This window comes from Ovis aries, chromosome 2 (assembly GCF_016772045.2).
Source record: "Ovis aries strain OAR_USU_Benz2616 breed Rambouillet chromosome 2, ARS-UI_Ramb_v3.0, whole genome shotgun sequence".
Taxonomy (NCBI): Eukaryota; Metazoa; Chordata; class Mammalia; order Artiodactyla; family Bovidae; genus Ovis; species Ovis aries.
Window position 1 is genome coordinate 89,337,660 of NC_056055.1, and position 25,344 is coordinate 89,363,003.

General features: G+C 39.8%; 1 protein-coding gene across 3 annotated transcripts in view; it reads left to right on the forward strand.

Annotated features, from left to right (window-relative positions):
* The window catches only part of FOCAD (focadhesin), a 298,144-nt gene that overhangs the window by 237,985 nt on the left and 34,815 nt on the right, over positions 1-25,344 (forward strand). For all 3 annotated transcript variants that reach the window (XM_027964571.2, XM_042243479.1, XM_060409523.1), the window contains exons 26-35: positions 591-707; positions 3,187-3,425; positions 6,849-6,938; positions 13,423-13,570; positions 15,699-15,818; positions 17,324-17,446; positions 17,904-17,981; positions 19,700-19,771; positions 21,062-21,164; positions 23,441-23,521. In XM_027964571.2, coding sequence (XP_027820372.2) covers positions 591-707; positions 3,187-3,425; positions 6,849-6,938; positions 13,423-13,570; positions 15,699-15,818; positions 17,324-17,446; positions 17,904-17,981; positions 19,700-19,771; positions 21,062-21,164; positions 23,441-23,521 — 1,171 coding nt within the window. The remainder of the gene's footprint in view (positions 1-590; positions 708-3,186; positions 3,426-6,848; positions 6,939-13,422; positions 13,571-15,698; positions 15,819-17,323; positions 17,447-17,903; positions 17,982-19,699; positions 19,772-21,061; positions 21,165-23,440; positions 23,522-25,344) is intronic.

The following is a 25,344-nucleotide window of genomic DNA, read 5'->3' on the forward strand; positions in this document are numbered from 1 at the left end:
TCATGAATGATTTTTAAAACCAAGTTCTCTTTTTATTGAGTTGGGTTTTGTTGTTGTTGTGTTTGTTTTTTCATTCTCTTTCCTCATCTTTTCCAAACTGAAGATCATTTATGTTTTCGTATCTACTTGACTAGGCAGTTGTGATGATTCGTGAATGATAAATACAGTGATAATAAGCAGCCACGCTGGAAGTGGTCAAAACATTTTGTTGGCTGCTTTATTGAAATGACAAGTCAAATGGAAGGTTTGATTTGCCTTCCCTGCACATCTCTCCCTTTAAACTTCCATATTATCCTCACTGAACACAGGAACACTGTAAGCAACTCTCAGATTGTTCTGTTCTGCAGCCCCCGTCCTCTCACCTCTGCTAAGTTCTGTCTGAAAGGTAAACTGTATTCATGTGGGGGTGCAGGTTAGAATGTGTGTTTGTCAAACACCTGTCTACTTCGTGCGGTCCTGGCAGATGAAGTTTAGTTTTTAATAGTTCTTCATTCTTTTATTCAGAAGGAGATTGTACCCTGGATCTAGAAACAATGGTTAGGTTTTTTCTTTTTTTCCCATTATCATTTCATGTTTTCCTTCGTCTGCAGGTTCAGCCTCACTTCCTGTCAGTGAAAGACTGGGTTTCCATGGTATCTGATACCCTTTTGGTCATCGTTGATAGCCACTACCAACCCAGAGGACACTTTTTCTCCTCGTTTTATCATGTAAGTTTGAGAAACAAAAAAACAATTTAGAAACTCAAGAGTTGATTCTAGTATCAATTGTTCACATGAAATCTATGATATAATGTAAATCTTGGCCTTAGCTATACATTGGATATGTTTCAACCTTGACTGTACATTAGAGTCACCGGAGGAACTTTAAATATATATATATAAGATATTGATGTGTAGGCCTCACTTCTGATTTAAATGCTTTGGAATGTGTCCTGGGTATCAACATTTTGGAAGCTTTCTAAGTTATTTTAATGTATAATCAGAGGCAAGTGTTGAAGTAAAATAAACATTGGCTGAATATGGAGGATCCTGTTTCTTGTCAGTTTTTTTCATTTTGGGATATGTGACCACAGGAAGTTCAGTTCATTGGTCTGGCCCTTTGTATACTTGTTTATAAACTGAGATTATTGAACAGTATTATCTGCAGTGATTGTAGCCCCAACTTTACCTCTTATTAGTTTTGTGACCCTTGACCTGACAGCTACTTAACTTATCATCTGATTTTTCCCTTCCTGTAAAGTGAAGGTAAAAATGAGTGCTTTGCCAACTTTATAAAAGATTGTGAGGATCCAATTATATAATTTATGGGAAAATGAAAAGGCAAAATGCTCTATAAATACCAAGTAATGTTGTTGGTCATATAAAAGCACCTGTTACTTAGTCATTCTCTTTCTTCATGCTTATATGCTAAGATTTGAAGCAAAATGAAACCACACTTTGTTGGTTTACGTTTTGTTTTCCCTTAACTGGCTGTCGTGCATGCTGTATTTCTGTATCTGCATGGAATTATTTCGGTTCTACCTTATCGCTATCCATTGCTTAGGGAATTATAGGGATCATGGGACAATCAGCTGAGTAGCAGAGAATTATAGCTGATTTGAATGAAAATATAGCGCAGGTCCTGAACTGTTGCTAAGATTATGAGTTTAGCCTGAAACTTCATCGCCTTAGGTCTTCTTTGTGCAACATTTGGCCTCTGTGTGTGCTTCTGCCCTGGACCTGGTGTGTACCCATCTAGGGCTGAGGGTCAGGAGCCAGCTTTTTGACTAGAGAACAAAAAAAATTACTTACTAGATAACATATAATGATATTGGAAAATAGATTTTGCTCAAAGAAGTACTTTCTCTATGATAATTTGTTTTCTGTCAGAAGTGTTTGTATTTCTTTAACGATGGATGAAGAACTTGTTAGCTTAGATGGAGGTCTTTGCAGTAGCTATATGCTTCAGATATGCCCCAGGACAAGATATCTATTAGATTTCTAATAGTGCTGCTTAGTTCTTGCAAACCAGTAAAAATAATGTCTTTACTAGGCAGCTCCAGGTTGCCTCTTACCTTTGTAAGTCTTGTGTTATTATACTTTTTCAAACCGCTGTTTCAAAAGCCACTTCCTTTATTTCCTTTGTCCTAGCAGCTGGGTCATTTTAAGTAGCATTGTCATTGTAATAGCGCTGTATTAACTTAAAGAATCCCTTAGCACATGTTTGCTTTTTATCCTTAAAGGACTAAAGCTTAGAGAGCAAATGAGGATAGAATTAAAAACACTTTTTAATGTGTTTTGACTGCAAGGGACAACACGGCCTTTATTGTGTGTCTGCAAATTTGAAGTGGGTAATACTCAGGAATGATCAGCGGGCTTTCTTCCTCACTTGAGACATATTGATAAGTGTATATAATGTCTGGTGGAACTCTCTAACGCAGGATTCTTGTACAAGCTGTTCAGATTCAGCTGCCCTGTCATTTTATTAGGGCTGTTATTCATTTCTTTTCCCATAATTACATATAGGAAAGGAGCATTATAGGCTCTCTGTTTCATTTTGAATAGCTGGTTATTGCTTTGTAACCAGAGGCTTTTAGGATTTCAACTTCCTTTTTAATTAAAAGGAATTAACCCCCTGTAGGAAATAATCCATCTACTGGGAAACATTCCCACCAAAATTTTTGGGAGATCTGCCAATAGCTCCCTGTGCTCTACTTGCACTTACCCTTCTGTAACTAAACTTGAACTGCTCCCACCCTAACCCCTTTTCTGTCTCCCAGAAAACTCCGGGCTTCCTGGACATGTATAATGTGACTCGGTGGTTGCTCCAAGCTTGGATAGCTTCACTTACAGCTTTTTCATTATATACACATGTGGGCTTTCAAAACCCCGAAATTGTTTCAAGCTTTATAGGGAGGGAATTCACACCCATTAAAAGGAAACGCTGTTTTTTGTTTTTTGTTTTTTTCAAATTTAAAAGGATACTATTAGTTAACCAATGGCTTAGCAGCAAATTGTTTTTCTAAGAGTAAGGAGGTAACCTGTAGATAAACACGGAAAGAGATTTATTTTTCTAATAATTTTTTTGGAGTGGCGAGGGTGGGTTTAACAGAAGCTTGTATTATATCGTGCTTTCGTGATAGGTGTGCTCCCTTCATGTTTTAAACAAAAGGCCAACCCCTTGCTTTCTTTCTCTGGCATGTCCTAGAAATCCTATTCCGGTGAAAACACGGCCAGTGCCATTGCCCGTTCTGCGGCCGCCACGGCTTTGTCTCTCCTGGTGCCAATTTTCATTATCTCTTGCAAAGAGAAGGTTGAGGAAATCCTGAACATGCTGACTGCCAGGTTACCTGGGAAACCAAGCGCTGATGAGTCTCAAGCCGTGCAAATCCACATGGGCCTTGCACTGGGGATGTTTCTCTCTCGCTTGTGTGAGGAGAAACTCAGGTACAGTTTATTAAAATATTCCTCTTTTTCCTCTTTGTGACTTAGGTGATTGATTTCTCTCTCTCACACACACACAGACACACACACACTCACATTATATCTGAGCTATTTGTGGTGCTAAACTTTTCAATTTGAGCAGGTTGATCCTTTTTTCTCTTTTATGAATGAATTTGTCTCTCTCAAATATCATCACAGAGATATTCATTTGTTTTAAGGGTTGCTTTTCTTTTAAGTGATTGATTACTTGAAAATCATTTCACGCTTAGATGAGAGCCCTGTGTAATAGACATGAGGAAAGTCTAATCATATGGTGCTATAAATTTTAAAAAGCATCTTTTCCTTCTGGTTTATAAGGGTGAAAATGACTGCTCATTCATTGATATCAGTATAAAATGGGAGGAAAGATTGGGGTAGCCCTGTGCCTGAGGGTGCGGGCCTCACTGAATCACCCGAGAACTGCATGTACCGGTCTTAAGTATGGCTTTTATCCTGTGCCCTGGCTACATTTTAGTAATCCTTAAAGAGTCTTAATCTGTGCATATTATACTGGGTGCTTTATTCAGTTTGATTGCTCATTTGTAGACTGCTAGCTTTACTCTTGAATGGAGCTAATAGAATATCAAAGACCCAGGTGGAAAATTCCACTAGTGAAAAAAGTTTCCTTGTGCACAAATCTACTTTAGTTTTGGTGTTCATTATATTTATTCTTTATTTTATAACTGATCTTAGAATTTTCTATATCCAGATTGATGGTAGTGTGGTACAACATGAATATCTGAAGATCATGAATCTTTAGATGTCACTGACTTGGTATTTCAGCCCCATTTTCCTCCATTGGAAATAGTAGGGCCAGTGGGGAGAGGCATTCTGTTCTGATGTTAGCAGTCCTGATGCTTCCCTAGCTGGCAGAAACCATCTGTCCAAAGGCAGGAAATGGTGTTGATGTGGGTAAATTGGATGACATTATGCTATATTTAGATTTCTGTTTGAAACCAGTGGTTAAGTTTACATTTGTTAATTCCCATAGTTTTGTGCAAACATCAGTATGTGACTCCTTTATGAGAACTGCTGTGGATCTAGGGAAACACTATATTTCAGATGATCATTTTCAGCCCTTGGAAACATCTATGGAATATTTGGGAAGATAGGCTTAGTCTTTGTGATCATAAATGAGACATTTCCACAATATTCATTCTGTTCTGTTCACCAGTATTAGTATACACAGGCCTGGTCCTGGCCGTAAACAAGAAGCTGCCCTTGGCATACGAATGGCCTGCTGCATATCTTGTGTGTGAGTGGTAGAACGCAAAGTACTTTTAAAGACTTAAAACTTGAGAGTGACTCCCCCCTCCCCTCTTTGGTTCTGTGTTACAAATGGCAGTCTCTTCACCATCTGTGTTCATGTTCTTCCTTCAGTCTCTTTTCAAGCTACATGTTTTACAACTAAAAATGAGCCATGGCAGTTTTTAATTCCAGACAACTCATTTCATCCTGTCCTGGCTCTCACTCTCTTCTTTTCAATTTAGGAGGAGATGCTGCTGGTTTTAGGGCTTGACAGACTTGCATTGTGGTTGATTTAATTTTACTACCTGGAGAAACCTACAGTGATTCTCCTAAAGCATCCTTCCCTGGTTCTTAAGTTGCCTTCCACCTCCATCTGCCGACTTGGCTGCATCTGCAGGAAACCCTGGGGAGGGACACCAGAAAGCTCTTTCTCTGGCAGAGCGCCCACGGTGTGACTGCAGATCTTACCTTTGCCATAATGATCCTGCATTTGATAACATTCTCCTTCTGGTTGGTGTATTAGTACTGCAGACATTAATGTGATTATTCATGGTTCCCACCTTGCTATTTCACAATAGTGGTGGTTTTAGTTGCTAAGTCATGTCCAGCTCTTGTGACCACCTGGACTAGCCCACCAGGCTCCTCTGTCGCAGAATTTCCAAGGCAAGAATACTAGAGTGGGTTGCCATGTCCTTCTGTAGGGGATCTTCCTGACTCAGGGATTGAAACTGGGTCTCCTGCATCTCAGGTGGTCTCCTGCATTGCAGATGGATTCTTTACCACCTGAGCCCACCAGGGAAGCCCCTATTTCATGGAATTTGGAAATGAATTAGGGAGGTCCTAATTTCATAGAGCAGGGGAATCTGAAATATTTGTCTTTTGGTACTAATAAATATTTTACTAGATAATGACAGTCTTTACCAGGTAATGACATTTTTGGAGAAAATTTCTGTTTTTCCAAAACTAAAGTGTTTTGAGGGCTACTAACTCTGAATAATCAACAACATCAAATAAGTGACAGGAGGATCAGGACAATATCTTGGTCTCAAAAATGAAAAGTCACTTTGTGTAAAAGAATTTTGACATTCAAACCATTTTTTTTTTCCTTGCTAAGGCTTATGAAAAATCTCCTGAATTTCAATTCCAGTCTAGAATTTATTCAGAAAAGCATATTATTCCAAAGCTTGCTTCTGTCATAACTCCCAGAGGATTCTATTAATAGTTCAGCCTCTTTAGCATTTGTTTAGGATATTTAAGTATACTTTGCTCCAGAGAACATCTATAAGACTTACTTAGTTAACAGTTATTAAGATTGTGTGTGCTTGTGTGCGTGTTTTCTCATCACAAAATGTAATCCTTCACCCCAGGCAAAACCACTATAGTCTTGGTTGGAGAGGATATTACTTAAAGTGCTCTCTGGCTGGCTGACATTCCTGGAACTGCATTCCACTCAGTATGGTCCAAGACTTCAGCCAGAGAGCTTAAATGCAGGGACCCCTTGATAATAAAGTGTCGGTGATGAAGCCCACAACTCTGCCTGAAAGAACAGACATAGAGCTACCTTTTAAGTTTTGTTTTACCCTAGAAGTTATAGTTCTCACTAAGTTCTCACAATTACAAAATTCACATCAATTACTTTATAAAGGCAGAAAAATAAAGGGCCAGGTTTTTTCTGTCTCCTTAAAAAAAAAAAAAAAAAAAAAGAACTGAACAACCTTCATATTTGACACATAAAATCAGAAGGGCCAGATGGATCTGGAATGATCATTGATGGTATCAGCTGAGCGGGTTAGTACATCCTCTGAGGAAAGTCACCTTAGCATTCCTAGAAATATTCTTTTTGGAATTCTGAGCTCTTGTTTTTCAGTGATTTAAAACTTGAATGAGCTGAGCAAACGCAAAACACTGGTTTGCAAGTAATGACAATATTCAGAAACCTAACTATTGAATGAATTCTCTGACTCCGTTTCTCTGTTTGCAGGTTATATGTGCATCATCGGTATTGCTGTTTGCTACTTTCATGTTTGTTTAATGAAGTGATTTTCTGTAAAATACTAAGAGCAAAATATTATATAGTAAATATGTTGGAGAGTTGCATGATTTTCAATAACTCATTTTTCGCTCTTGGTCTTCACCCAGTGATATATCTAGCCAACAGATGAACCTTCTTCTGATGAAGTCTTTGGATGCCCTGGAAAACTGCTGCTTTGACCCTAGTCTTGAATACAAGTATGTTGATTCCATTCTCTCTCTGATGCTCAGAGAATGGATCTTTCTTTGCTATAAAATGTTTCATTCTATGGTGAAATATTTGTAGGACCCAGTCCTGAATTCCTTTACTCAGAATAATAATTTTTAAAAATCTGTGGCTAAAGCTTATTTGTTCTGAAAACCATGTTTCAGAAAATAGACAACTTGGACAATAGACAATTGTTTCCATACAGAGCACAAATGTCATTTTGTGGCTGTTGTTAAGTTTCCAATACCTTAGATTCTGTCTTGTACTTATCATATGAGACATCTGTCTCAGGATGTGTATGTATGACAACCTTTTTAAAGGTCTGTTGAAAATATTCTTTGAATTTGATTTGACTAAGAGAGGCTTCGACTTATAGTTTAGATTTCCTTATGAAATCGTGTCAAAGGCATCAAAATGGAAACAGGTTACACCAGGCGTTCCCACCCTCCTCACTCTTAATAGATCCCTTCCCCAAAAGAAACTTTGTGCATTTTAAAGATTTTCTCTATTAAACTAAATATCTTAAAATTTATTTTCTCATTCCAGTTATAAAAAACAAAAACAAAAGAGAATAATCAGAAAAGAACCTCAAAAAAAATGGTGTTAAACATACTGGTTTAGTGAGAGATTGAATGCTTTGTCTCATCCATGTGGTTTGTGTGGGAAGATAAACACAGTTTTATTATGCCTTATGAAATACTGCACCAATGAGAACCTGCATTGGACCTTTTAGGACCTTCCTATGTTGGAAGCTTGTGTTTAGATCTTCTGGGGTTGAAGTTAATAGGAAACTCAACAGATTATAAGCATCTATTATAATCTATTATAAACTCCAATCTATTAATTCATTTACTTCATACTATCATGGGTACTGTTCAAATATGAGTTAGATCAGTGTTTACCAAAATTATCAGTGTTTAAATGTCTGGCCTTTAAGAACTGATAATCTAAAGTGACCTCCATGCCATCTCACCTGTTAGGTTCAGACTTACAAGAGCGTGATGGTGGAAGTACTGAAGGGATCACATATGTCATCACGTGTAAGTGAAGTCAGATCTTCACTTAGTAGGTGGTAGTTATGAGATCTTTCACATGCAAGCTAAGGTTGGATAGGAACCCCTGACATGCACCTGCTTTATCACACTTTAAAGTTGAATTCTTCGGAGATGAGATGACATGTTAACAGTGTGGTTTTGAGTATGGGCAAAGAAAGAGTTTGGAGGCATAATTGAAGTCTCAAATTTTAGAGAATGATTAATGGGAGGGATAGGATCCTTAACTGTTTTGGGGGCTGATGAAGATTTTTAAGCCTAATTCACATGTTGGTGGTGTTGCCTTTTACAACCAAGGAGTAAGAAAAATTTCCCTCCCTTCCCTTCCCCACTTCCTTCTTTCTCCTGCCTGGCCCCAAAGGTGTTCAACACATCTGTAGCTCAGGGTATTTAAATCTGGGGAGTGGGGGATGTGATTAGCCTGCTGTAAACTTTCAGCTAGTTGGAACAATCAGGAGTGATTCTCATGTATTGTCTCTACTAGTTTATAGGAATGTTGTTTGAGTGTAGGGAGGACCATGGAGCTAACTGAATTAGCCAAAGTAGGGGTATTTATACATCAAAAACCTTCATATGTCTAAGCATATTTAACTTTAAAATTAACTTTTTATAATATAGTAATAAGATTCTTATTTCTTCGTTCTTACCTCCTTTCTTTATTCTTGAAAGTGTTAGTTGCTCAGTTATGTCCAACTCTATGGAACTCCATGGACTGTAGCCCACCAGGCTCTTCTGTCCATGGGATTTCCCCAGCCAAGAATATTGGAGTGGGTTGCCATTTCCTACTCCAGGGGATTTTCCAGGGATTGAACCCACGTCTCCTGCATTGGCAGGCAGATTCTCTACCACTCATCCGCATGGGAAGCCCTGATTATACCCTAAATATTAATACTAAAGCAGGAGTCATCATCACTTCGGTTTACAAATAAAGAATGAGTCTCAAATAGGACACTGGTTCAAGGTCACACCCCTCAGTGGCAGATTCAGGAGAAAAACCCAGGTTGTCAGACTTTTCTTTCTCTTGCTTAGCACAGCATGGAGAATACATTTCAGTGGAAAGAAAGCAATTTGATACTTGATGGTGTGGTGCTGATTTTAACCCCCCCCTTTTGTGCAGATATTGTCCACCATTAAAAGCAAAACAGAAATTCTAACTTGACGCAGACCTGAATGCTTGGCTCATGGCACAAAATATTCCCCCATCCAGTGAGGTTACAGGAGTCTGGTCCTCCCTCACCTGAAATACTGGAAGTGTTACCTGGAGGCAGTTGATAGATCTAGGAGCATGCTGCCTCAAGTGATAGAATTCACCCAAAGCAAATCCACCACGCTTCTTGGATTTAATGGACCTGTCCCTGCTGAGAGAACCCAGCATCTGGTGTTTGGGGTCCTATCGCTTACATTTTGCTGCCATCTAGTGGTACTTATTGGCCATTGCCATCCTCCCAGCCCTAACAAGTCATGTTATTATCCATCTATGACCTGAGCATTGGTTAATTACTATTGAGCTTTTACAAATATAATAACATTTGAATAGCGCTTTGTAAAGGGCAAAGCGCTATACAAATGTTAACTGATATTAGAACTAATTATTAGATGGCCTACTACTTAATCTGCAGAATAACCTACAATAAACTAGGGAATTGAAGATTCATCTCTGGTTAATTTTAGAAAAATATATCAGGTCTCAGTTGATACAGCAACATACATGTCAGAATTGCATAGATCTTAAGACTCAGAATTTCTTTTTGCCAGTGACATTTTAATATGCTTGGATAAGAGATTCAAATAAGTAATGACATAATGGGGCATACCATTTTAAAACTCAAATTATCTCCATCATTTGTTAGTATTCTTATAAGGAATTTATGTTAGCAAGTCTAAAACCCCAAATTTGTATCTAACATGATTTATTTCATCTGTTTAAGACACCATCTACACAACTCCTTTTTGTTTTCAATAGACAGAAAGATGTGAGAGCTACCTCTGCCCAAGTTAATCTCAGTTTAGAGCTGGTAGAGCAGTGAAGTTAGAATGAGGCAAATGTGTAGAAATGCTAAACTAAGCACACGCCAGGCTTCCCTGTCCATCACCAACTCCCAAAGCTTGCTCAAACTCATGTCCATTGAATCGGTGATGCCATCCAAGCATCTCATCCTCAGTCGTCTCCTTCTCCTGTCTTTAATCTTTCCCAGCATCAAGGGTCTTTTCCAGGGAGTCAGCTCTTCACATCAGGTAGCCAAAGTATTGGAGTTTCAGCTTCAGCATCAGTCCTTTTAATGAATATTCAGGACTGATTTCCTTTAGGATGGACTGGTTGGGTCTCCTTGCAGTCCAAGGGACTCTCAAGAGTTTTCTCCAACACAACAGTTCAAAGGCATCAGTTCTTCGACACTCAGCTTTCTTTATCGTCCAGCTCTCACATCCATACATGACTACTGGAAAAACCATAGCCTTGACTGGACGGACCTTTGTCAGCACCTTGGAGGACCTTTGTTGGCACCTAGGAGAACTAAACACCTAGGAGAATCTTTAAGACTTAGGACAAAAGGTACATTAAAATATAGAAGATTCGTAAGTCAGAAGGAAACATCAGAAATGAAGCTTTAGGACTTCCTTCTTGGTGTATGCTGGAACAAATTAGAGTAGATGGAAACAGTTCAGAAGGTCAATAGATGTGTACAATCTAACATATTTATATTGGCACCCATATATAGTCAGCTAAAAGTCATTATACCAATGGATGATAACCTTGCCCCAAAATAATTCTGCTGTGATAATTTTTAGATAAACGTGAACTAAAGACTGGGATGTCTTTCTCTCGACCTTTGTGCCCGTGGCAAAAGAGGAGCGGGATAGAGATTTTTGTGTGCCCAGAAAAGTAAGGCTTAGATACCTGCCTGTTATTTGAAAAGGATGAACCCCAGTAGTTAAGGGAGCTTTGAGAAGAATCTTTTTCCCTCATGAACCTGACACCTCTTTCCTAAATTAGTCTGGCAAAAAATAGAAATCAGGTTTTCTTGATTGAATCTTGGATGCTATATTCGGTGAATTTTGCCTCCACTCATAAATTTTGCCTCCAACTGAATATGAGAATCAAATCTGGGGGGTTTGGGGGAGGAGGTAGGATATTTTTCCTTGATAGATGTTCTCTCAGCTTTAGTTTCTCTTGAAACTCTGCATGTGGTCATTTCTATAGCATTCAGTAAATGTTGGTTGAATGCCTGTCCCTGTCAAGCAGGGTGCTAGGTGCCACAAATATTGAGGGGAAAAAACAGAAAAGGTACCTACCCTCATGGAGGGTGGTGAAGAATGTGGACACTAATTAAATCAAATCCCAGATAATCTTCATCAGAATTTATCATTATAATTGTCTGAAGTGAATTAGTACAGGGTATTAGCAAAAGTAGCAGTTACATAGTCAAACGAGGAGAAAAAGTTAAATTTTAAAGTATTAATCGCATTTGTCTAACTATATATTTGGTTTAATTTCAGGTTTTTATATTCATCAATATAGAAAGATAGCCAAAAAACTTTCCTATAGAGTATAAATGAAAACTAAGGCTTTAAATCCATTCTAATCAACAGCAACCTTTCCTCTTTCAGAAATGTGATTTGTCTCTAAAGCACATAATGTTCAGATGTTAGATGTTGATTTCACTGGTTAAAATATGCATTATGCTAGTTGAGCTTGCTGTTAAGTTCATGTAAGCCAAAACAGCAGTCCTGCCTGACTTGGAGTGTTGCTGAAGTAACTGCTTGATACAAGATTTTCTAATGCCAGATTTTTGTGCAATAGAACCTGGGAAAACACACCTGAGACATGTTGCCTTCTCGTAGGCATTCCATCCTGGCATCACGCAGGGTGCCAAGAGGGGCTGGGTTTGGACTGGGAAGACTAAGAAATCTCATCTTCTGTCCACGCTCTTCTGGAAACTCTCTGCTTGACCTTGAGCAAATCCTGTAGTCTCTCCATCCTTCTGGGCAGCTCTTATCAGAGGTGGGAGCCGCGTTGTCACAGATGTTTGAGAAACGTGTGAGGGTCTTGATGCCAGCCAGAGATGCTATGTAAGAGTAAAATGACATAACGTATAACATACGGGCACTGAAATATGTTCTTGGAGAGACACCCTGGAATGTCTTCTTAAGCAGCAGGTATCAGGAAGCGAGGCAAGCCAAACAGGAGTAAGGATGATTTCTGAAAAAGTCAGCATTTCCTCAACTTGAAAAACAACAGTGATGATAGGAGAACTTTTTCAAAAGAGTAAAAAATTACCCTCAAGCCGCATTATCTTATCATACTGACTAGAGGTTTTCTGGGAGAACAATTCTTTTCTTTAAATGGATGTGTATTCTTTCAGGGGAATGGGGGCACAAAGCCCAGGATTCCAATTGAATTGTCACATGGGGTAACTTTTGACAAGCCTGTCATTTGTCCATTTTCTCTCCTGACCCAGTGGTACTTGGAGGGATCAGAGGGGAGAAGAGGATTAATGTCATTGTGCGCAGACAAATACACAGTTTCTTTGAGACAGAAATTCCACTTGTTGAAGTTGACTAGGAAACATGAAGCTCTGAGCAGTACCTCGTAACCATGCCTTGCATTTGTTCCCCACCCTGTTATTAGGCAGATGTCCTCATATCATACCCTGAAGTTTAGGCTTTTCTCTATGCAGTTAATCAGAGCACTCTCAGCCTAGGTGGGGAGAGGACTGCAGCGTTTCCTCATTTTTATACCTCCTTCTCAGAGTTTGTCAAACTGTTTTGTTTTTTTAAAAATTCATTTTATCTCTTTTAAAAGTTGTTTATTTATTTATCTTGGGGGCTGCTCTCTAGTTGGGATATACAGGCGTCTCACCGAGAGGGCTTCTCTTGTTGCAGAGCAGAAGCTCTAGGATTCAGGGGTTCAGTAGTTGTAGCACGCAGGCTCAGTTGTTCCAAGGCATGTGGAATCCTCCTGAACCACAACTCAAACCCATGTCCCCTACTTTGGCAGGCAGATTCCTACCCACTGCCCCACCAGGGAGGAACCTGTCAAACTATTTCATGTATTTATTTGATGTATTTATCTATTTTCTCCATTGGGGACACAATAGTAGCATGGGCCATAGACACCTGTCTGGATGGTGGGTATCCTGGGGAAGGAAATACCTGCTCCAGGATTCTTATCTGGAGAATCCCCATGCTCAGAGGAGCCTGGTGGGCTATAGTCCATGGGGTCTCAAAGAGTCGGACACGACTGAGTGACTAAACAACAACAGTCCTTGTGGGGGGCTTATAGGGTGCACGTGTACACCAGTCTGCAGTTAACATCCAGCCAGCTCACCTTGGGCTGTAGAGCACTGTTGACTCCCGTGATAAGTGAAGAGCGAGGGCATGGATCTCTTGTAATTTTCACTCCTCATCTTTTTTGGCACCCAAGCACGGGCTGTATACTGGGAGTTGGACTCGTCCTGTCCCTCATGAGTCACAGCGGCCAGACGGAGTCCCGAGTTCACGTGGCAGCCTCGCTTCGGAAGCTCTCCGAATACCTGGATGACAGCGGGAGCCAGAGCAGAACCTTCCAGGAGGTAGGGGACCAAGGTTCCACTTCCCTTCCCTCTGCTGGCTTTTGTCTTGCTCTTGCTGCTTATTTTCTACTTCCCCTGTGTTGGTAACTCTGAAACTAAATCCTTCCTCAATTTCAACAGGGCTAAGGAGAAAATCTGAATGGCAAACAACCTATATATTCGATCATAAGGATTTCAAATAGTGCAGCTGTTTAAATCAACTTAGACTTACATGTGGCATATAAGATAAGAGCCCTGAATGAATACAGAACCCTAACTCAGCATCACTAGAAGGCAGTTTCTAAGAAAACTGCAATTTCTGGAGGAAGGTTAAAGGGAGATTTTTAGAATTAAGATCAAGCCAAATATAACTTTAAGAAATGGCCAGGGATAAGCTTAAGAAGTTACAGATCCAAAAGGCATTTGATTTCTTTTTCTTTTTTTTTTTTTTTGGTGTCAGCCAGCGTGAAAAATTATTGAGGAAATTCCCTTTGCCACACTTAATGAAAAGATTTTTCTGTGATGGCGCCAAAAATATGCAGAATTGGAATCCTGGGCCCCCGTCTATGCGTTGACCACGTCCACCAGGTCGTCTGAGGCCCGTGTGTCTGTGAGCCCAGGTGAAGCCTCGTCGCCAGGCTCCTCTCTCTGGGAGGTGCCTGGGCCGACCTCTTGGCCTGGCCAGATTCTCCCTCTCATTAGAGCAGATCCTATTTCTCCCAGCCTGCCCACAAGCTATTGATGAGCGCATAATGGCTGCTGTGTTTCCCGGCTCGGCTCCTCTGCTTTCAGCAATAGGCCTTGTTGAATCGGTGGATTTCTTTGGTGCACAGAGGCTTGAAGTTTTGTTCTAAGACATGCACCGCATTTCCATGTTTAAAGCAGCGCAGAGCATGATTGGAAACTACGTATTTTTTTAAGCCGAAGGAGAAAATTTCATAAGCGAGGAACGATGCGATTAATAAAGGAAAACAAGGTTTTTATAAATTGAAGCATCTGTCTGTCCTGATGTTTTGATTTAGAAGGCCTCGAGAAAGCAGTTTTGGTTTTTCCTCTCCTCTGATTTATGTTATCCAATTTCTACCTTAGAAACTGTCTTTCTTCTTTTCATGCTGTGTCAGCCAGTGTGAGGAGTTGAACATTTCTACTTTGTCTTAACAGCATCTTTGTGAGGGAGGGATTCATCATGAAAACGCCAGCGCAGGGAGGGATGCGTCACCTTGATTTGGGAAAATGGAAGCTCAAATTGATGGAGTGGCCATGCTTGCTTAAAGTTACTTGGCCAGTCAGTGGTCAATTTTAGATATGCACTTAAATATTCTGTTTCTACTCCCAGCATTTTTTAAAAGATTATAATATGTTCGCTTATTTATTCATTTGTATATTAAAATCATACCAGTGCTCTGAAGTAAATAGTATTATCCGTAGTTTACACAATTATCTGACTCTGAAACCTACCTTCCTCGTTTATCATGCTCCACTGCTTCTACCAGGGAATCTTAATGTAGCAGCGTTTTACTTCTTTGAATTTCCCCTCTTATTTGACCTTGGATCAGAGTCCATGGCCGTTAGCAGTATCCACGGGTGATGAAACTCGACTTCTACTGTTGAAGGAACTTTTTGATTTAGTCTAAAGACCCAGGTTTGAATCTTGCTTCTGTCACTTGCTAGCTATGTGTAGCTGAGCCTCAAAACTTTTATCCAGAAAGTAATAACCCCTATCTCATAATATTGTTATGAAATATAAAAGTTGGGGTTTCCCTGGTGGCTCAGCAGTAAAGAACCCACCCGCCAGTGCAGGAGACGCAAGTTCGATTTCTGGGTTGGAAAGATCCCCTGGAGGACGGAATAGCAACCCACTCCAGTGTTCTTGCCTGGGAAATTTCATGAACAGAGAAGCCTGGTGGGCTACAGTCCATGGGATTGCAAAGAGTCAGACACAACTGAGTGGCTAAACAACAGCAGCAACAATAATGTAACAACAGCAACAAATAAGTTAGGTGGTAGAACAGCGCCCAGTCCGTGGTGGACGTGCTCGAATACAATCCTTATCCTAGGGGTAAGTTTGAGAAAGTATTCGTGTCAACTAAGCCGTGTTCTTTCATTTCCCCTCATGGAGACCCGTGTTTCTGCTATCTTTTCTTCTCAGGTCCTTGCCTATACCCTCAGCTGTGTATGTACATCTGCGTTCAGTGCCGGCATCGTTGAGGCAGTGGAGGCCGAAGAGGTCATGAACAAGCTTCGACTGTTAGTGGACAACAGCCAGCAGGTGGAATTTCTGGTTATTCCTCTGTGGGTTTCAGGCTGCTTTGATGTCCTAGTTCTGATTTACTCTGGATTTGACTTTAATGAAGTATTTTTTTGTGCCCAGAAATGAGAAACGTCTAACTCTTATCCACGGCTTTAGCCAGTATCTACAGACATCTTTTTCTCTCTTTATCCTCTATAGACACTTTTTTCTTTTTTGGTACGAGTATGAAAGTCTTTTTGCTCTCTCCAATTATTGCTCTGTATAAAATCTTAAAGCACATGGCTAGGGAATAGAAGAGTTATGTAAGGCTAGAGATAAAAATTCATAAAGATAAAAATACATAGAATAATCAAGTAAAACCTCCACAAATTCAAGGCAGACAATCTCTGCTCATGACTAAATATATAGGAAAATTTAGATTACTGCAATGTAAATGAAATACCCTTAAAATGTTCCCTCTGAAATATCAGTCAGCTTTCAAAAAGAAGAAAATTGTGACATAGGCTATGACGTGGATAACCTGGAGGGCATTATGTTGAGTGAAACAGGCCCATAGCAAAAAGATAAGCACTGCATGTTTCTGCTGATGTGAAGTACTCAGAGCGATCAGAAGTGTAGAGATAGGAAGTAGAATGGTGGTTGCCAGAGGCTGAGGCAGGAGCGATAGGGAATTAAAGTTTAATGGGTATAGAACTTCAGTTTTGCAAAATGAGAAAGGTTCTAAAGATGATGGGGAGTGACGGTCACGCAGCTTTGTGAATGTACTTCATACCATTAACTGTTCACTTAAAATGGTTAAGATGGTAAATTTTATGTTACGCATATTTTGCCATAATTTTTTAAAGTTGGAGGGGGAACAATACTACTTCTGATTATGCATGCTCTAGAATTTCCCTGTTTGTACTTTGTTTCCTTGGTTGTTTGTTTTTTAGATTTCTCCAAAGTCTTAATATTGGCTATTGTGGGTTATTACAGGATTCAGGCCAGGTGTTAAGCCTATGTTGTATTTTACTGTTATTATTTTATGGTTATAGGCCTATTGGCTTACATTCAGAATAGATTTTGCCTTGTAAATCAACAATACTTCAATACAAAAGTAATGTAAAAATCAGAAAAAAAGCATAGATCTTGCAAACACCAAAATGTAGAATTTTCATATGCTGTACTCACTGCAGGACTTTTTCTCCTCTTGTTTGGAGATTGACAAGGCTTGGGTGATTCACCTTGATATTTTCACTCTAACTGTCTTCTTAGAATTTGGATTGTGTTTGACCCAAGTCAATCACTAGTGCAGTGTTCTTTTCCTGAAATATACCACTCACTGAAACTGAATTCCTTACAACTAGGCTGCAGTTTCTATTGCAAACTTGTCTAGATTTTTTAAATCTCTGATGTACAGATGGCAACAGAACATGTCTGTAGGAAAGGAGCCCCTCAAAGTGTTTGTTTTGCTGTACATGAACATTCTTGATCTGTGCCAGTCTTCTTTTCTCTCACTTCTTTTTAAAATTTATTTCTGACAGACTTCAGGTTTTGCCCTGGCGTTAGGAAACATCATTCACGGCTTGTCTGTGTGTGGACATGGAAAAGCTGAAGACTTGGGCAACAGATTGCTTCCGGCCTGGATCAAAACTGTCCTAACAGAGGTAGAAGGCACCTCCTGCATATTATTTTATATTTTTATAAAGGAAAAAGAGCCACTTTATTGGACCATTTATAGGCACTGCCATAAAAGCTTAACCATAAAATAGGCAGTATCAAATGAGAGAGACAATGTACTTTTAATGCCTTATGAATGATACATCCTGTTAACCATTGTAGTTTTTGTTTTTTTTAAGCTGGCTATTTTGTTAGTGTTTTAATTTTATAACAGCACTGTGGTTTTGAAAACTAAAAAGTAGCAAGAAGCCACCTGGGATCTAACAACTTTAACTTAGTTACTTTATTCAAGTCTGCTGCCTTCCTCAGTTCAGTGATGTAGGTTGTGTTGACCCTACAAATTTTGTACCCTTTTGACCATTTGTTTCTCTGTGATATAATTCTTATCAAATTCAAACCCAAGGATTGTTCCCCTCTTGACATTTTCTGATGCTTTGTTTTCAGGGTGCTCCCACAATGCTTTGCTTGGCAGCTCTTCACGGCATGGTGGCCTTGGTAGGCTCCGAAGGGGATGTAATGCAGGTAAAAAAAAAAAAAAAGGGGGTGACACCTAAATGTGTGCATAGTCACAGCAGGGAGAGAATACCCAGTATCTCAGCATGCTAAGGAAGACCGATGTATGCTCATGGTCATGGTTACACTGGGCTCTCTGGTGTCTTTATATATGCTCTTGGCCAAGAATTCTTTTTGTAGAAATTTGTTCCTTGTTTTATTTGGGTTATAGGAGTTAAACCTAGTCAACTTATATACTTTCTATAAAGTTCTCTGCCTGAGGAAAGCAAATGGATTCTAAGAAATTTCAAAAATTTGAAATAGGAAACTCCACTTTGCATCTGTAATGTTTAAATATGTATCTATGTAATTATGCTTTCTATAAACTTTAAAAGTTTCTAAAAACTTTAAAAGCTTTTCTACTGTAGACTTGAAAGAAAGTGAATGTGTTAGTCTCTCAGTAACGCCTGACTCTTTGTGACCCCAAGAACTATAGTCCGTCAGGCTCCTCTGTCCATGGAATTCTCTAGGCAAGAGTACTGGAGTGGGTTGCTATTCCCTTCTCCAGGGGATCTTCCCGACCCAGGCACTGAACTCGAGTGTCCTGCATTGCAGGCAGATTCTTTACCTTCTGAACCACCAGGGAAGCCCATATGTATGTATAAATTTACAAGTAATTCTAAGGCATTCCTTTGTTCATACAGTAAAGGTTTATTAAGTGACTGCTACTTGCCACACTGAACTGGCCCTCAGTTCAGTTCAGTCACTCAGACGTGTCCGACTCTGCAACCCTATGAATCGTAGCACGCCAGGCCTCCCTGTTCATTACCAACTCCCGGAGTTCACTCAGACTCACGTCCATCGAGTCCGTGATGCTATCCAGCCATCTCATCCTCGGTCATCCCCTTCTCCTGCCCCCAATCTCTCCCAGCATCAGAGTTTTTTCCATTGACTCAACTCTTCTCATGAGGTGGCCAAAGTACTGGAGTTTCAGCTTTAGCATCCTTCCTTCCAAAGAAATTCCAGGGCTGATCTCCTTCAGAATGGACTGGTTGGATCTCCTTGCAGTCCAAGGGACTCTCAAGAGTCTTCTCCAGCGCCACAGTTCAAAAGCATCAATTCTTTGGCGCTCAGCCTTCTTCACAGTCCAACTCTCACATCCATACGTGACCACAGGAAACACCATAGCCTTGACTAGACGGACCTTAGTTGGCAAAGTAATATCTCTGCTTTTGAATATGCTATCTAGGTTGGTCATAACTTTTCTTCCCAGGAGTAAGCGTCTTTTAATTTCATGGCTGCAGTCACCATCTGCAGTGATTCTGGAGCCCAAAAAAATAAAGTCAGCTACTGTTTCCACTGTTTTCCCATCTATTTCCCATGAAGTGATGGGACGATGCCATGATCTTCGTTTTCTGAATGTTGAGCTGGCCCTAGGACATCAGTAATTTAATAAAACACGGATCTTACCCTCAAGGAGCTCACGGTTTTTGTTTTTGAAATATAAAGACATAAGTTATTCCGTTGGAGAAGGCAATGGCACCCCACTCCAGGACTCTTGCCTGGAAAATCCCAGGGACGGGGGAGCCTGGTGGGCTGCCATCTATGGGGTCTCACAGAGTCGGACACGACTGAAGTGACTTAGAAGAAGAAGAAAAAGTTATTCCATAGCTTAGATGTTGACAGCTCATACGGTGGGTGTATCATTATCTACTTTTTTGAATGGTTATTTCCCCTTTTTCTTTCAGCTGAAGTCAGAAGCCATCCAGTCCTCTCAGTCTCAAGGCAGACTTAATGAAGTCATTAGAACTTTAACTCAGGTGAGAAGAATTTCAAATCCTTAAGTGGAATTTCAAATCCTTTCAAATCCTTATTCCCCTTTGTTGTCTGTTTCTCTCTCATGATACAAACTGTCTTACATAGAAAACGGGGAAATCTCTGGTTATTCATGGTGAGTTCCAGGGGCAGTGGAAAACTGCTTAGGGCCCTGTATTTGCTGACCAACATGCACCACCTCTGGAAAAAAAGAAAGCTGGAATTATTGAGTTAACTTAAGTTGCTTTGGTTTCTCTTAAAAATTAAAACCTGACCCTGCAAAGAATGTCAGGCCCTCTAGACAAGGAAAAATAGAAGGCAGTCAAAGGGTAGGGCAGATAGCTAAGCTGAATGGTCAAGAGGCACTAGTTCAGATGTCACTAAAAGTATTTGGGTGAATAATTGTCAGAGTTATTCTTGGCTAAAGAATAAAAATGTCCATCTGCTTAGAAATGATTTTATATTTTCAGATTTTTGTTTAAAACATCATGACAGTCATTGAATGGAAGAAGCGAAAAAAATATCACTGAGGCTCCTCTCAGCCTGAAGCAGCTGCTACTCACACGTGGTCATATTTCTTTATAAGCGTTCTTATTTTTTCCGCATAGTTGCATTCTTACCACATGTAGAACTTTGTGTCCTAGGCTTTCACCTGGCATACTTGTTTGTCTTTTTTTGTGTGTGTAAAATATAGCTGGTTATAATACTCACCACATGAAGGAGTTATAGTCATTCATGCCTTTGAAAGCAAACAAATCCTGGAACAGAAGAAACTGTCTTTTGCATGTATGAATGTCTATATTCTCGAAAAATTCCTGAGACTTAAATTGCTATAACTTGGGTAACAAAATCTATAAATGAAAAATATTATTTAAAAGATCATATTATGAATGGTAAAATAGTAATAGAGCACTGTTTAAAGAAGGGAACCAAATAATATCTCCTCTACTTTTACACCTGTTTTAGTCCTAAGCAACTGTCATTTTGGATTTTCTTTTCCCGTTTTTTGGAAGCTCCTTCAGACCAGTCTGACTCAGTGAAATCTGAGACAATCACTGATCCCTCCTGTCGTGACCGATAGATTCATTCATTCTTTCATTCAGCAACACTTATCGATCACCTCTATGTCCCACATTTAGTGTACCACACAGAGGAGAGTACATCTTGTCGTACAACTTCTCATTTACCAGCCAAGCTACCACCTCATAAAAGATTAACGACCTTCTGTGTGTGGCCTTTTATTGAGTGGAATTTGTATCTTGCCCATCGTTGAACTGTTGACATTTCATTCATAGGTCATCAGTGTGTCTGGGGTGATTGGTCTTCAGTCAAATGCCATCTGGCTTCTAGGACATCTTCATCTGTCTACTCTGTCCTCAAATCAAAGTAGAACCTCGGGTAAGATTGGAGTCATAGACCACGGGAGCTGGAAGGCGGGGTGCTGACGTGGGGCCATCTACTTTGTTAAGAGCGTTAATTTTCACAGCCACCCTCGGGGCTGCGTGTTACTGTCCCTCTTTTACGTCAGAGGAAGATGGACCATGGAGAAGTCTCCTGACTTGCCCAGGGTTACGTAGCAGTTAAGTGGGAAATACACTGTTTGAAATCAGAGCTGTCAGCCGCCAAAGTCTGTGCCCTTTTCACTCTCCCTCTCTTCCTCCCTTAGAGATCAGTTTAGATGTTGGGTCTAACACCATATTCTACAAAGAACCTAAGACTCAGAAAGATCACATGACATAGGGACAAGCTTAGTGAGAAATCCGGAAACTAGGAATCAGATCCCTGAAGCCTGGAACAGAGTTCTTTTTACTTGCTTAGATGTAATCTAGTTTGCCTAACATTCATATTTCATTAAAAGACTCTTCATATGGCTGGAGTTCTTCTGGCCCCTGCATTGAGAAAAGACTTGAGGTAAGTACTTTAAAAGATGTACATCTCCTTGGCCTTGGAATTAAAATCCTAGGTCTTAATGCAACAAGATTTTTTCCATTTCTATTGCTTTTTAATAAAAGCAATAAAAATCTTTGCAGTTCCCACATGCTTAATTTATGTATGTACTTGGAGATTTTCTGGGGAAGACATCGGTGTAATACACTGGGACCTATATCTGCTCCTTGCTCTTTATAGAATTTTGACCACTGGCTCCCTTGGACTCAGGCCAGGGAGGTTTAGGTACCAAAGATTCCTCATTAAAACCTAGTTTCACATATCCCCTGACAGGAAGTCTACCGACAGCATTACCAGAAACGTGGGCCGCTGTTTCCCTGTAATTACTATTTCCCTGCCTTCAGTCACTCCTTGGCTATAGAAATAGGGCATGGTTCCACAGCATTCCCCACATAATGAGCTTTATACATTTAAAAGCTGTCATACCGTGAAGTGAAGTGAAGGTTGCTCAGTTGTGTCCAACTCTTTGCAACCACATGGACTGTAGACTTCCAGGCTCCCCTGCCCATGGAATTCTCCTCCCTTCTGTCCATGGAATTCTCCAGGCAAGAATTCTGGAGTGGGCAAGAATACTGCTGTTCCCTTCTCCAGGGGATCTTCCCAACCCAGGGATTGAACACAGGTCTCCCACATTGCAGGCAGATTCTTTACCAGGGAAGCCCAAGGATACTGGAGAGGGTAGCCTATCCCTTCTCCAGGGGATCTTCCCAGCTCAGGAATCGAACCAGGGTCTCCTGCATTATAGGTGGATTCTTTACCAACTGAGATACCAGAGAAGCTGTCATATTGAAACTGGAAGAAGAAAATAAAAACACTGTCATTGGAAACCCTTGGTAATGCTAGTCCTGAAGGACAGTGGTCTCTCAATGTCCTGGTAAAAGTAGCATGTTTATGTCAGGCTTTTGCTTTTTTACATAGGCTTGTCATTGTTATGCTATGGGCTACATAGTCTGGCCCACATATATTCAAGGTCAGTTGTAGTGAATCATCTTACACTCAGGTTCTTTGGAGTAAAATGACTGTGTGTCTGGAAAAGTACAACTGCTCATTTCTGATGGAATTTTCCAGTGGAGCCATCTGTCCCAGTAAAAACCATCTCATGAAACAATATGGGGAACCAGGAGGAAAAGAATCTAGGAAACTCCCAGGACTCAATTAGCATAAATGTCACTGCTTTGCTATTTCAGGTCAGCAGGCACATCTGGTTTTTTGTATGTGTTGGTCACATAGAGATCCCTGTTTCATGAAATAAGAGTGGCTAGCATTAATACTAATGGACGTATTTCCGTGGTTCATGCATCTGACTCAGGATGCCCTTGATAGCCCATAGAATGGTAGTCTCAGCTTAGAAGTCCAGCTTAGGACTCCTTGCTGACACAGAGGAGGTCACTGGATTGGAGTTCTTTTGATATGTCAAAGTGGAAAAGGGTATTGTGGTGTTTTTTTTTTTTTAAACACTTCAGTACAATTTTCGCCTTCTATGGTTTTTTCCAGCCCCTCCCAGATCTACCACCATTTTAGATTTGCTTGCATAGTCTCAGTGATTACTTCAAGGCCAGCCACTTAATCTAATAGAATTAGTTGCAACCACAGAGTACTGTTCTAAGATTAATGGCATAAACATCTCCGCTTTGTCTCCAGGTTGATATGGCAGCATGAGAGCATCATCTTTCCTTCATTAGTCCTGCCAGGTTCATGGTTAATTTGATCATTTTCTGTCTCCACAGTGCCTACTGACTACAGCTATTTGCCTGAAAGCAGTTTTATTAGAGCAGCCATTGGCTTCTTCGTTACAGGAGGAAAAAAAGGCAAGTGAGCACATTTCTTGAATTCTTTCTTTCTACCTGTTAAGTTTGTATGCCCTAAGCTTGCTTCTGTAGATTAAACAGTACAAATCTGAAAGGGTGAATCATTCCCCCTGCCAGATCATCTTTGCAGTAGAGCTGACTAGGAGACCAACTACAAAATAAGTGATACACAAACATACATACTGTGTATCCTCCTGAAATTACCAATCTAATAGCTAGTCTTCCTTTTGGCCATTTCAAAAGTATAAGTGCGCATTACTTTCATTGTCAGTTTCAAGCAAGTGTGACCTAAAAAGAGAAAACGCACATTTGTATTACAGGACCTGACTTGGAGGTAGGTCTTCTTGAACTTTGTGTGATCACTCTATGTGGTTGGAATCACTGGCTCTGGTTCTTAATTCTAGCTTGTGTTCTTTTTCTTTGCAATAATGCCTTTGTGATTCTTTGTTGCTGCCACCAACAACCGACAGAGATTTAGTGCTTTTGTTTTTAACTGGAGCCAAAATAATCCCACATAAATTTTTAAGTAAATGCATGTTAATGCTGCACATCTATAAATTTATGCTTTGAGGAAAAAATGGATCCAAACTGAGTGTGTTGTGGCTCAGGAACCAGTTTTATGCAATGTCCTTCCATTGATGTTTTGCTAGTTTCATTCTTCGTTGGGCTGATTGTGTCAGTCTGGGCAAAACCGATGCCTGTATTACAACAAATTCATCCAGATTTTAGGGGAAAAGTCTTTAAACAAATTAAAATGCAGACATCTAGAGGAAGAAAATTTGACTAATGGAGGTCATGGAGGAATAAAATCTTACCATTGGAAGGGACGTTAGAGGTCATGTTTGATGTCTAAGTTTCTATTGGGTACAGTAATCCCTGGAGCTTCCAAGTTATAAACTACTTTCATAGCTTGGACATAAATTTCCCTTAGTTTCCGGAGTTCCAGAAATTGTGCTGTTATCCTAGAGCTGTGAGGATGCTAACTTGCTTTTCATATCTTCAGTAAAAGTTGGTATAATGTTACATCATTGTCACACAAGATATGTGTATATATGACCATGCCATTTATCACACATAATATGGAGTTGTTTATATATTGCCATAAAGTAAGTCTTTTTAAAGTAGATATTGTAGCAGAGATGTCTCCATTAGTAGGAAATTGAATTCTTACTAAAGGAACATCTAAAATTCCCATGGCTAGAATAATTCTAGGAACATATATTTTTGCTCTAGTTTTTTGTTGGCTTGTTTTTGTTTGCTCACTGATATTTTATAAACTTTTAAAATGATGCTAATGTGAGATTTTTCCATGATATATTTCTTATTAGATCTTATTAGATTCTTAAACCAAATGAAACACAGACTCCTTTTCTAGTGACTAAAGTCTCCTTTTGCTCCCTAGATTCATATTTCTTAGCAGAAGTGAATTTTCTCTGAATCTTGTGGAAAATTCTTGATAAAATGTAACATTTTTATGATTGGTCTGTCATGATACAATAGGAAATATTCTGTTCCAAAACTGAAAAACATCAGGTGAAATTGACATCAGAAATGTTGTGTAAAATCTTGCTATTAAAGCTATTTGAAGACAAGTAAATGAAGTATTTAAAAAATGCCTTATTACCAATCAGATTTTTGGCATTTTCAGGTTGTGGGAGAGGGCTGCCTTTTTGTCAGGTTTCCTGACTAGATTCCGAGGAAAATCTATTCAGCCTTACACATTACTAATGATGACCCCAGAGGAGTGGGGGCCGTGGGAGGCTGACCTCCGCCTCGGAAGCCCATTTACAAAGACAAAACCAGACCCTGCTCTGTGGGTCTAA